General features: G+C 25.6%; 2 protein-coding genes across 3 annotated transcripts; one reads left to right on the plus strand and one right to left on the minus strand.

Annotated features, from left to right (window-relative positions):
- The first annotated feature begins 4,500 nt into the window (after positions 1–4,500).
- On the plus strand, positions 4,501–6,297 carry LOC110618288 (loganic acid O-methyltransferase). Its single transcript, XM_021761438.2, has 3 exons — positions 4,501–4,891; positions 4,961–5,611; positions 5,810–6,297. Exons 1-3 carry the CDS (start codon positions 4,793–4,795, stop codon positions 6,128–6,130), a joined length of 1,071 nt encoding a protein of 356 aa, XP_021617130.1. The 5' UTR covers positions 4,501–4,792; the 3' UTR covers positions 6,131–6,297.
- A 3,315-nt stretch (positions 6,298–9,612) lies between these two features.
- On the minus strand, positions 9,613–12,476 carry LOC110618177 (loganic acid O-methyltransferase). 2 transcript variants are annotated; one of them, XM_021761263.2, is made up of 4 exons: positions 12,344–12,476; positions 11,309–11,597; positions 10,288–10,559; positions 9,613–10,161 (listed from the first exon to the last, which is right to left on the minus strand). In XM_021761263.2, exons 1-4 carry the CDS (start codon positions 12,428–12,430, stop codon positions 9,811–9,813), a joined length of 999 nt encoding a protein of 332 aa, XP_021616955.1. In that variant the 5' UTR covers positions 12,431–12,476; the 3' UTR covers positions 9,613–9,810. The 2 variants fall into 2 exon arrangements, with proteins under 2 accessions (XP_021616955.1, XP_021616954.1); XM_021761262.2 differs by having other exon boundaries at positions 10,288–10,640.
- Between the last annotated feature and the right edge of the window lie 745 nt (positions 12,477–13,221).

Here is a 13,221-nt window from a genome sequence, read left to right on the forward strand (position 1 = left end):
TTTTGCTAGTTCACCATCACTGTCGTCATTGACCAATGAAGGATCTTGCTGATTCAACGTTGTCGTTGGTGTTGCTCAAGAGAGGATCTTGTTGTGGCTCCCCTCTATATTGATTTTAACTCATGTCATTGCTGCTTCGTTCTACTCATCTTTGCTGCAAACCAATCGTCTTTTTATCTGTCTCATCTCTGTCGGCTTGAATCCATAGATCTACTAATCTCCGTTGGCCTGAATCCATAGATCTACCATCAATATTATGCTCGACAGCGGTGAAGTCTCATCTCCACCGGTTTGAGTCCATAGATCTACCATCGATATTGTACACATCGATGGTGAACTACTTTTTTTATTTCTGTTTAAATTGACTAGGAATAGGTAATGGGTTGCTATTGAGTTTTGTATGTGGGTTTTGCAATTTTGCTATTTGATTATATATATGTAGATTTTGTTAAGTTTTGTATGTGCGTTTTGTAATTTTGCAATTTGATTATATGTAATGGATGTTGTTTTGTTTTTGTTTCTTTAATCTCTATTTAGATTATTGGTTTGAGAATTTAGTGTAAATTGTATGTTTGTTTGCTTTTTTTTTTTTTTTTTCAAAAATCTTTATGCAAAGTTGTTAGTGAAAATAGATTTGAGCGTTTTCTTAGTCCTTCCTCCATCGTTGTAAACTAACTATGACAGGAGAGAATAGCAAAATTGAATTGTATCAAATTGAAAATTTTTTTAATTTGATTTTTCATATACTTTTAGTTTGATTTTAATAATTTTTAAATTTTAATTTTTGATTTTTTTTTTTTCAGTTTTGTTCAACTGAACCACCAGATTGTAAACCCTAGTCTATGAGTCTATATGTTTAGACAAATAATTTTAAAAAAGAATGATCCCAGTGAAATCAAATTCTGGATCAGCCCTACTTGCGAGTGTATCGTATCTTTAGGCAAATCCTTCCCTTTGAGCAGTCTTATAAGAGCTTATATTTTATTCTTGGATTCTCTCTCGGTCTCACCATATTAATTTGCAAACAAGTTTATAAACCCTTCTCACTCATTATTCAAGGGTGTCTAGAAAGTAGTAGTCCTTCCACTATTTCTTCAATGAAGCAGAATATGGATGAGATGTCGAATATGTTGGATGTCACTCAAGGCAATAATATTTTTAACAATGTTTTAAAAATGTAAATTGATTATTGGACTTGAAAGATTTTGATATTTATCTTGATATCTATTTTTTGAATTTTGTATTTTACTTATTTTAATTTTTCTATTTGGTTTAATATTAAAAGCACATGAAATTATGTGCCTGTTTAGTTTGATTTGAGAGGAAACTGCCTTTCAAGGTAAAAAAAAAAAAATTTCTTTTAGATGCTGAAAAACAGTTTGGAACGGGTTCTGTAGTACTCTGTGTTATTATGATTAAAGTTTATCAAAATTTTTGTCTATTGAATAAAAAAAATTTTAAATGTATAATAATTTTTGTTTATAATATCGAATATAAATATTTAATGAGATATTTTAATATATAATATTTATATATGATATTTTATTTAATAAAAAGTTGTGTAATAAATATTTATTTAATATAATATATTTAATATTATATGTAATAAACATATAATATATTTATTTTTAATATAAAATAAAGAATTATATGTTTTATTAATAAAAAATTTTATGGATTCTATTGTAATTTATAATTAAAAATTTTTAAATTTAATTTAGTTCTTTTAACTATCATTAATTGAAAAGGGTTTTAACTTCATTGTTTTAATTTTTCCATTCAAAATTTAAAATATTAATTGAAAAGGGTTTAATTTTATTAGTTTGATTTTATTATTTAAAATTTAAAATTTTAGATATAAGTATGAGTTAATGTTTAGATTTTTTTTAAAATTAGCCAAAATGTTAATTTAATTTATTAATTAATATGTTTGAAAGAAATGCTTTTCTAAATGATAACTTTAACGACAATACGAAATGGATCCAATCTCCCGGGTCTTACAAGGCTCGAGACTAAGTTCAGTCCCGGGTCTTACAAGGCTCGAGACCAAGTTCAGCTGTCCCGTGTCGGATTTCGGTACTATACAGTTCAATAAATATAAACCCGAAACCCTAGTATGTCAACGAAAAAAATATGACTTAAAAATTTTAAGAATATATTGTTATGAAATTAAAAAAATTTCATCAATATTTATAAAATATTTAAATTATAATTTGAATCATGTTAATATTTCTTTTTTCCAAATATATTAATTAACATGTAATTCGCTTAATCTAATTTTTTTTAGTAGTTAAAAGACATATTACCCAAATACATATTTGAATTCTCATTTTCAGTATAAAATACAAACCTACATTTGAATCAACATTATGTTAATTACTATTGAAATTAACCAAGATTATAAAGGAAACAATGATAATAATTTCAATTTAAGGTTTGCATTCTTGAAAATAACTTAAATATTATTGGGCTAGAATTCAATCTTATTAAAATATCATTAGTGTTTAATTTAACTAATGCAACTAAAAATATTATTATGTGAAATCAATGATAAACGCATATATAAATAATTTATTTTACAATTAAGATAAATGTGAAATTATTAATTTATCATATCAAATTATTTATTTTATTATTTAAATAAGTAAACAAATATTAAATAAAATAAGAGCAATGTTGTACTATGTAGAAAAAATTATTAATTAATCTCAATTTTAAAAAGTATATTAAAATATTTTAAAAATTTATTTGTTAATTTTAACCGCTTAAAATTATAAAAAAAATTTAAAATTTTTTTAATATGAAGAAATTAATTAATAAACATTTTTATAAAATTGAATAACTAATTAATAAATTTTTCATTCAAAGATAGGAAGTAAAATAGATAGAGTATCTGCGAAAATTAAATTATTCAAATTCAAATGCTATTTTTAAAAATAGCAATATCCGATTAAAAATTAAACTATCCGAACCCATTCAAAACTCGATTATTATTATCGAATAAAATTCGAACCCGTTTAGTCTTATATATTTTAATTAATAATTTATGTAAAAATATTTTTTATTAATAATTTTTATTTAAAAATTTAATATTTTTAAAAAATATTTAAATTTTAATTTTTAAATAAAAATATATAAAAAATTTATAAATATTATTGTGAAATATATTTTTTTATATTAAATTAATTATTTATATAAATGGGTTCGGATAGTAGGTATTCTATATATAAAATCTGAACCCGTATTAAATTAGATTATAATTACTCAAATCTGTTCTATTAGGGTTCGGTCAGATCGAGTACCCATAAATACCCGATTCATTATCATCCTTACTTAAAGGGACTTAATGGTAAAATATTTAACCGTTAAAATTAGTAAGATCATTAATGAGTAGATTTTTAAAATTTTATAATATTTTTTAATATAATTTTTAAAATTATTGCGCCATATCCATATCAAAATATATGAAAATATATCTATTTTTTTCATAAATATTAATATATTTTTTAAAATTTGAAATGCAACTAATAAATTTTAAAGATAAATGGTTTAGTTCTGATAGAAATAGAATTAGTTAAATCTTTTTCTAGAAAAATGTTAAATGAATATGAATTAACATAGAACTAAAATAAAAATAATTATTAAAATATCATATAAGAATGCAATTATAAAAAAGTTGACGCCCTTTGCACAATTACTTCAAATTTCATGTAATGTAATGATTTTAAATTATATGAAAATATAGAAGAAGCCAAAAGTGTCATTTAAGCCTTAAGAGATAAAGCTTCCTTATCACAACATAATTATCAAAAAAGAATATCCATTTGTGCACTTTCTATATGCTTTTACAAATAATTATTTTTTTTATATAATTATATTTAATTTTTTTATGGTAAAAAGATATATAAAAAAAAAAACTACTTTCCCTTATATACTCTTACCAATTTTGCTTCACTATTAGAATTCCCAGGATCATGTTCAAATAAAAAAAAATCACCTAACCGAATTAATTTAAAAATTCAGTTTAATTTTTTATTTATTTCAATTTTATTCGGTTTTAATTTTAAAAATTTCGGTTATTTCGGTTCGATTTTGATCAAGAGATTAGATCATATTAAAATTAAAATATTTCAATTAAATTTTAAAATATTAAAAATAAAGTGTAAAAAATAAAAAGTTTATTAAAAATTCAAACCGAATTAAATTGAATTAAATTGATTCAGTTTGATTTAGTTTTTAATCAAAATCGATTCGATTTGATTCGATTTTCATAAATATCAAATTTTCAATTTTGATTTATTCAGTTCGGTTCGACTTTAAACCGAATTGACCGAATGCTCAACTCTATTCACTATTATTTTTTTTTCCTATAAAAAAATATAAAAAGATATACTATTTAAGCCTCAACACATAGAGCTTCCTTATCACATCAGACCACTCTTATATGTTTGTGGAAATCTTTTTTTTTTCTACGTTTAGGTAATAATTCATATATATATATAGTGACAATAAAAAAACAACAATTATGAAATATTGACAACATGATATTACCGCTGCTTTCCTAATCATCATTTTAAATTATATATATATGGAAAGTTGTTAGGTCCACCAAAAGACTTTATGCATATGAATGTGTATACGTGGAATCCATGTGGATCAAATTCAAATAACATTTTTTATATGTATATGCATGCATTTGAAAGGGAAGAGAAGAAGAAGAATCTTATATAATATGTTTTATTCTTCAAGCTTTTTAATGCTTAAATTCTTTTTAATTTTTCATTGCTAGAAAATGGAAGGCTTGGGAAAAGAGAGACATGATATGGGAGAATCATTTCCTATGACTGGTGGAAATGGGTATTACAGCTACTTCAAGAACTCCGATGTTCAGGTACTACTGCTATCTTTATTAACTAGAAAATTTGCTCATATGTCTAATGCTTGTGATTTTCTCATGCAGAGAACTGCAGTAGAGATGGCAAAATCAATGATACTAAGATGGATTATTGAACACCTTGACTTAGAAGAAGCTTCTTTCAGCTTGTTCACCATTGCAGATTTAGGTTGTGCATCAGGACCCAACACATTCATTGCAGTAGACAACATTGTACAAGGTGTAATAAACAAGTACAAATCCAAAAGCTACTCTAACCTTCCAGAGTTTCAAGTATATTTCAACGATCATACTGCCAATGATTTCAATACGCTCTTTGCCAATCTTCCTTCAGACCTAGGATATTTTGCAGCTGGAGTTCCAGGGTCTTTCCATGGCAGATTGTTTCCAAAATCATCCTTAAACTTTGTCTACTCATCTTCGGCGTTGCAATGGCTTTCAAGGACGCCAAAAGAGTTAAGTGAGTTGAATTCTAGTACGTGTAATAAGGGTAGGATTCATTACGCAAATGCATCAAATGAAGTTGGTAAAGCTTATTCTGCTCAGTATGCAAAGGACATGGAATGTTTTTTAGCTGCTAGAGCTGAAGAGATTGCTCCTGGTGGATTAATGGCTATGATTATTCCAAGTCGTCCTGATGGAACACTTCCTTCTCAATGTGCCCTTAGCCATGTTTTTTCTCTGGTGGAGTCCTCCATAATAGATATGGTAAATGAGGTATGAGTCATCTTTCTTTTTTCACCTATTTCATGAAATTTGTGATTGAATTTGAATATTGTATAGAATTTTATTTAAAATAATATGCTAAAATTTCGTGATTTTATTAGACGAGTCATAGATGATATTTCGAACGTGATATTAACCGAGTCGAACACATTGATTTTAATCAATGATATAATTGCATACCAATTTCAGGGAATAGTGAGCAAAGATCAATTGGACTTGTTCAACTTGCCTTTGTACAGTCCATCAGAAGAGGAGCTAAGAGCATTGGTAGAGAAAAATGGATACTTCAGCTTTGCAGAATTTGAAACTCATGAATTTTCAATGCCATTACCTTCTGCTGAATTTATTAGAGCTGCTCTTGAAAACCTTATCAGGAATAGTTTTGGATCTGAGATTACTGAACAAATATTTGATAGATACTCTGCAAAATTTGCTGAGATTTCCCGAGACACTGCTGCTCATTGCAGTTCAATTGGTTTTATTTTCCTCCTCAAACGTCGCCGTATTTGAGATACACTTATCATTGGATTCTGTATGTTTCAACATGGTCTTTTTCTTTTTGTTTTAGACATAAAGATAATTGCATTATAAGACTGCTAAACACAGTCTGTCTTAGTAATGATTTCAAGTTTATGTATGTTAACTTCTTGCACTTTTCTTTTTATTTTAATAATATTTGGTCAAAATGTTAGATTTTTTTTTTTTTAACCAGAGAATTATAATTTTTAATTTATTAGATTTAATATTATCACAATAATTATAATTTATTAATATACAAAAAGTTGCACTTGTCAATGAAAAAAATTAAAAAATAATTATCGAGTCTTAAAAATACGTGATCTAAAATTATAAATAAATTAAATTAAAATTAAAATTAAAAATTAAATAAAATTAAAATATTAATTTATGTATATTTATTAAAAAGAAAGTTTAGGATATAATTATTAAAATTGATAAAATTTAGAGTTTTTTTAACGATCATCGTTATATTAAAATATTAATTTTTGATACTGATGACGTGACATTTTCATTAATTTGATGGTTAAATTTAATGGTATGATATAAATAAATTTATATAATTAATTTAGAGTATACTAATTAACTTTTATAATCTTTGTGATATATTTATTAAAATACGAATAATTTAAAATTTTTTTTACCATTATTCCTAAAAAAAATAATAAAACATTCAAATAGAAAAATAATATTACCATTTCACTACAAGAACGCTATAACAATATCATTTAATTCGCCAATTGGATCATTATACCTACTTATTCAAAACTATGCTTTTAACTCCGTCTTTTGAAAATAAATATCCACCTTAATACTTTTATTTCTAATCCGCTAAAATAATAATAATAAAAATATCTGATAATGTAAATATTTTTATATTTTATGAAAACATTGAAGAAACAATTTTATAAATTTTACAAAATTAACAAAATAAAAATTATTCCTTTTTGGTAATTTGTCAATTATATAAAAGTTATAAAAAAAATAGTAAATTTATTTCAGTTTTTGTAAAAAAAAAAAAATCTCTTTTTTCTTTAAATTGATCAATATATTTAAAATAAAAAATTAAAAATCAATAATTTATGATACTAATAAAAATTTAATGCTTTTAAATCAATAATTTATAATACTAATAAAACTTTAATGCTTTTTAACACATTGAGAATTAAACTATTTAGTGTTTTAAATTTAAAATAGAATACAAATTTATAATTTAAATTTAAAATATACTATATAATAAATAATAATATTATTTGATATATATTAATATAATTATATACTAATATATAAAATAATAAAAACATAATAACATAAAAAAAATAATATAAAAAAAATTATGAAAGTAATAAAGAGAGAAAAAAGCTCAACAGATAAAATACCCTTCTCATAATAATAAATAAAAATGGAAAGGAGTGGAAATATATAACAATATTGTTAAAAATACGTTGCAGTAAATTATGTCAGAAATTTCAAACTTAGGGGTCATTTTTATTTTTAAAAATATGAAGATTTATAACATTTAGTTTTAATTTAAAAAAAAAAATATTTTTGACCCAAATTTACCTTTATGATCCCTTTGTGTCTCAATACTCTTGCCTTCTACTCTTTCTTAAACCTGACTTCTTCTTTCCATATCCTATGAAAGACGATCTACGTCAATTGAAAGATTTGGTTTTCAGTTACAAGTCAAACATTTTATTTTTGATGGAAACAAAAACTCTTAGTTCTCGTATATAATTTTTTCGTAATTTTTTACATTTTGATGGTTGATTCTCAATTAATAGATAAGGATTGAGAGGAGTTCGTTAATGTGGAAGAGTCGTGAGTCTGTTTTTATGATTGACTTTTCTTCAAATTTTATTGATTCGGTTGTTTCGAAAGGTAATGTTCAATGTAGGTTTACTAGTTATTATGGGTTTCCAGAATCGCAACGACGATGTTAATTTTGGAATCTTATTCAAACTTTATCTCGTAAAAGCTTTCTTCCGTGATTTTATTCTGAAAACTTTAATAATTTATGCTTGAGACATGAGAAAGAAGGATGTGTATTTTTGTCAAATTATCTTATACAGGGGTTTGATTTTGAATGATTGTAAATTTTTATTACACTCTCTATAACTGATATTTCTATGAGATGAATTCGTTGTAATACTATTTTAACTAAGTTTGGGATGATATTGAATTTTATTATTACAATAAGTTTTTTTCTTTAAAAAAAATTAATTTTAAAATTATTTAATTTAAAAATATATTAATTTATACTAATGGTAATACTCTCAAAATATTATATTTTGATGGTTTAAAAATTAAAATAAATTTATATTTTATACCTTTAAGATTTATATTTGATAATAATAGTTGATAAATAAGATAAATGGAGAGATTTTAAATAAGATACGAAAACTCAATCTCCGAATAAGAAACAAGGTTTAAATGTGTCACAAGTATTACTCTTTTAGGTTCCTTTTTCATAGAATTTAAATGTCTATGATTTTGGAATTTTTATAAGTAAATATTTAATGATCCTCGACAGAAAAAAAACTTAACTTGCATTCTTTTATTTCTTATTTAAGTTTTTTATTTGAGAATATTTGGGAATTAAAAGTATTTGAAATTTTTTTGAGACTATAGATTTTTAATTTGAGAAATTATAACAATATTTTTTATATTAAAAATAAAATTATCAAAACGTTTGAAAATTTGACTTAACATACAAATAATTAAAATTTTAGATTAAATCACAAAATTATACAAATATTTAGTTTTTTCATGTAAATAGGCCAATTTTTTAAAGTTGGTTACATCATGTAGCATGTAAACCTCACGACAAAAATAAAAAATGACATATATGATGCCATATCAGCATAAACATCCTTCTAATTTTTATTTTGAATTTAGATAAAATTATTAAAATATTTGAGAATTTGGCATGTAGCGCCAATAATTAAAAATTTAGATTAAATCGTCAAAACTCATAAAGATTTAACATTTTTGGCAATTTACGTTGCAAGTTAATAAAGGACTAATTAGATTCCGTTAGGAGAATTTTAACTAATATCGTTTAGTTAAAATGATATAAAAGAAAAGATAGGTTAGAAGCCGAAAAATCTTATTAAAAGTTTTCAAATGTTGAAAAAAGTGAGTTTCAAATAGCAGTTAAAGAAAATTATTTATGATTAAAAAAAACTCTAATATGTAAAATTATAAAAATATCTAAAAAAATAAGTAAAATGTAAAATTAAGCTCTAAATGGTAGAATTTTCATATTGAATTTCGTAACAGCCCTACGACTCTCGTCACACTTTTGAAAGTCGTGCGCCTCGAAATTTTTTTTTCGAAAAGTTATGGTGGGTTTCTATCGGAGGTCGGCAATAAAAGTTAAATTCAATCCAAATTTATCATAAATTTCAAGTCTAGTTGTTTCGTGTCACAAGTGAAAAAAAAAAAAAAGAAATTGACTTGTTAAAAGCAAATGAGGTCCTTAATAGGAGAATACATTATTTACTTCAAACACACTTGCAAAAGAAAATAGAAAATTATACAATACATTGGATGCAGCACTCTCTTAATAAAAAATAAATGAATCCTCCTTGAGATGATAAGGATGGATTTACATATGTAATTATTAGTGAGAGTACATATGTATCGGAATCTCGAATCATACATCACTACATTTATCTACCAACTTCTTTGCGTTTAAGTATTAAGAACACAGTTGAAGCCTCGCCGTGTTGCAGAGGAAGAATATTTTCATGGAGCTTTTGAAGAAAATTTTCAAAGAGTTGATCCAAATTGAACTCATCTCCAAAGTGCTCTTTCAAAAGTGATTCCATGCCAGCTCTGATGTGAGATGATACTGCTTTTGCTTTTGTTGAATTGCTGCTTTGGCTCTTCTTTAAGGGAATGCAAACTACTCTTTCTATGTTGAAACATCCATTTCTTTTTACAGCTTCTTCCACTTCTTGTGGAGAGGTGAAATACACTGGGATATTGAAGTCATCCACTTTCTCTTCACTTATGATTCCCTGTAGCAATAAAGAATGATGATAATAATGATTGTAACAATCCGAAATCAAAATCATTATCACCATTAAAGAATAGGCGAAATCGGGTGATTACTATGATGATGATGAAAGCAAGAGTCTGCTAACCTTGTGAGCCATCTCCATGAGGCTAGATCCTAAGAGATCATACGCTATGTTGGAATAAACTTGAGAATGCGGAGTTTCACTCAACCGGCCAGGAAATGAAAGCAGAAGCAACCCACCGGGGACGACCTCTTTTGCCCTAGAATCTAGAAAGCAATCCATGTCCTTACCAAACTGCTCTGTGTAAGCCTTGAGAGTTTCATCTCCAGCACTAGTATAACAGATCTTCCCTTTATTCCAAGCAGGAGAGCTTTTGTCCAATACCTCTTTTGGCACTTGAGAAAGCCATTGAAGGGCATAGGAAGAGTTCATAATGTGGAGAGAGGCATTTGGAAATAAGCGACCATGAAAAGAACCTATATTCAAAATTTAAACCAAACAGAGTATATGCATACATAATAAAAATCAATAGACTATAATCAAATTCAATCATTCAATTCAGTTCAATCATTGATTCAATTCGGTTTATAATTAATATCGACTAAAATTCAAATTCGAAACTTTATAATTTTAGAGAAACTTTAAAACTATTTGATGAACGCCGGGTTTCCTACATTTGGGAAGTGAGGCCGGATCCCGAAAAGAATACAAGCCTAAGACCTATCGGGTCATCCTTAAGTAGACTGATCGTAAATTTTAACTCAGATACATGGGGCAGGCCGGAGGGATCATGAGTGCAGACCCAACAGGAGATAACCCAATCCGGGATGTGACATGAGGGAGAAAAGCTGACCTAGTCATTTCGCATTCTTAACAGTACGCGCGTCGGGAAATTAAATGGCCGACTAGTATACATATAGGTTTGAGTGACAGAAACAGGTGTCATTATAGTAGAGAGGCGGTTAGACAGACAAAAGTAAAAGGGATAAAAGGGAATGAAGGCGATTTTCTTAGGTCAAACTTACACACATATTGAAAACTCTATTTTCTGGATCTCAGCATATCACCGTTGAATTAAAACTCATTGATTGAATTATTTTATTTTAATCCAAAGACACAAAAGTGATTTTGATTTGGTAAGAACCTGGCAAACCCATAGGGTAATAGTTGTTGTTGGGAGGAATGGAGGAGAAGAGGGTGTTGAAATCATTGGAAACATGGTCATTAAAGAAAACTTGATACTCAAATTGGGTCTGGTACTTCTTCTCTACAGCTTCAATTATGTTTTGGATTGCAATGAATGTGTTGGGCCCCACAGAACAACCCATGTCTGTGATTTTAAAGGTTTTGTTAGGCAAAGAATGGATGTTGATGTCTAGCTTTTCCACAATTGCCTCATTGATGAGTTCCTTTACTGCGTCTATAACTTCTCTCTGCAAATCAATAAATAATAATAAATGAATTAATTATAATTATAAAAAAGTTAATTACTATCAAGTTCCTATATTTTGTGAAAAGAAACTACTTGGTCCCTTTTTTATTTGATAAAAGCTTTGGTTTAAAAGTTTTTTTTAATAAAATAGGGTAATTTATAATATAGTTCTTGAGATTTAATAAAACATACAATTTAGTCTCTATCATTTTAATAATAAATAATTTAATTTTTAAAGTTTCATTTTGTTAACAACGTAGTCATTTTATTAAAATTCACTGTCCGATTATAACAATTTAGTCATTGAAATTTCTCTTTTTATAATGGTTTAGCCTCTTTAGTCTTATTAATTTGTAATAATTTAATTCTTATAGTTTTAATTTTTATAATAATTTATTCCTTTTAATTTAAATTGACGTGTTCAATTGACAGTTGAATAATGGCAAATTTAATGGAAATACTATTTTGTTAATAAAATAAAAACTCAGAAACTAAATTGTTTATTATTAGAAAAGTAATGACTATTTTGTAAGTTTTGCTAAATTTCAGGGATTATATTGTAAATTATTTTATAAAATATAAAAAAATTTGATTAAGTGATTTAGAAATAGGGACTAAGTAGTTAACTTTACTAAAGTATAAGGACCTAATAATAATTTATATCTTATAAGAAAATTGAGATATATATAAACATTAAAAAAGCTTGAAGAATTAAACATATCACAGAAGCTAATTACAAATAAGTACCTGGTATGAGGAGTTGTTGGAATAGCTATGAAAGCCATCTCCACCTTTCATTGGATAAGCCTTAGAGAAATTCCCATTCTCCACCATGTTTGCTTATTCTCCTCTTCTCTGTCTCTCTCTTCTTCTCTCCTCCACTTTCAAATGCTTATATAATGATCTATGAGTTATAATTTAAAAATGATTATAAAGAAATTAATGATGCCATTCTTTCATATAATTATCTTATTATTGTCATTATCTATGAATTATATATAATTAATTATTTCTAGAAGAATACAAATTAAGTGGTCCAACATGAATATATTCTTTTGACAATTATGTTGTGATAAAAGAAGTTCTGTCTTAATATATATTAAGGATTTATTTCGCGATCATTTTTTTAATATTTTGACTCGATCAAAATACAATCGAGAGTGATTTATTAAAAATTATTCGTTGTAATGTTTAATTAACTACAACTAAAATTAAACCGAACAAAATAAATCTAAAATTGAAATTTTAATATTTATGAAAATTGAATCAAATTGATTTTGATAAAAAAATGGAATCGAATTTAACCGATCTGATTTAATTCAGTTTGAATTTTTAATAATTTTTTTTATTTTTTAAATTTTATTTTTAGTATTTTAAAATTTAATTGAAATATTTTAAGCTTAATATGATCTAATCTCTATATTATTGAAAATAATATACTATTATCACTAATCGATTCGATTCAATTTTTTTGATTTTTTTTGATAAAAACCGAACCGAATCAAAATAACTGAAATTTTTAAAATTAAAAATCAAATCGAAATTAATTCAATTCAGTCGATTTTTTTATTTACTCACCCTACCTATTATTAAAAACCAGAGTTTAAATTATTTTTAAAATCATG

This window comes from Manihot esculenta, chromosome 6 (genome assembly GCF_001659605.2).
Source record: "Manihot esculenta cultivar AM560-2 chromosome 6, M.esculenta_v8, whole genome shotgun sequence".
In the NCBI taxonomy this organism is placed as follows: domain Eukaryota; kingdom Viridiplantae; phylum Streptophyta; class Magnoliopsida; order Malpighiales; family Euphorbiaceae; genus Manihot; species Manihot esculenta.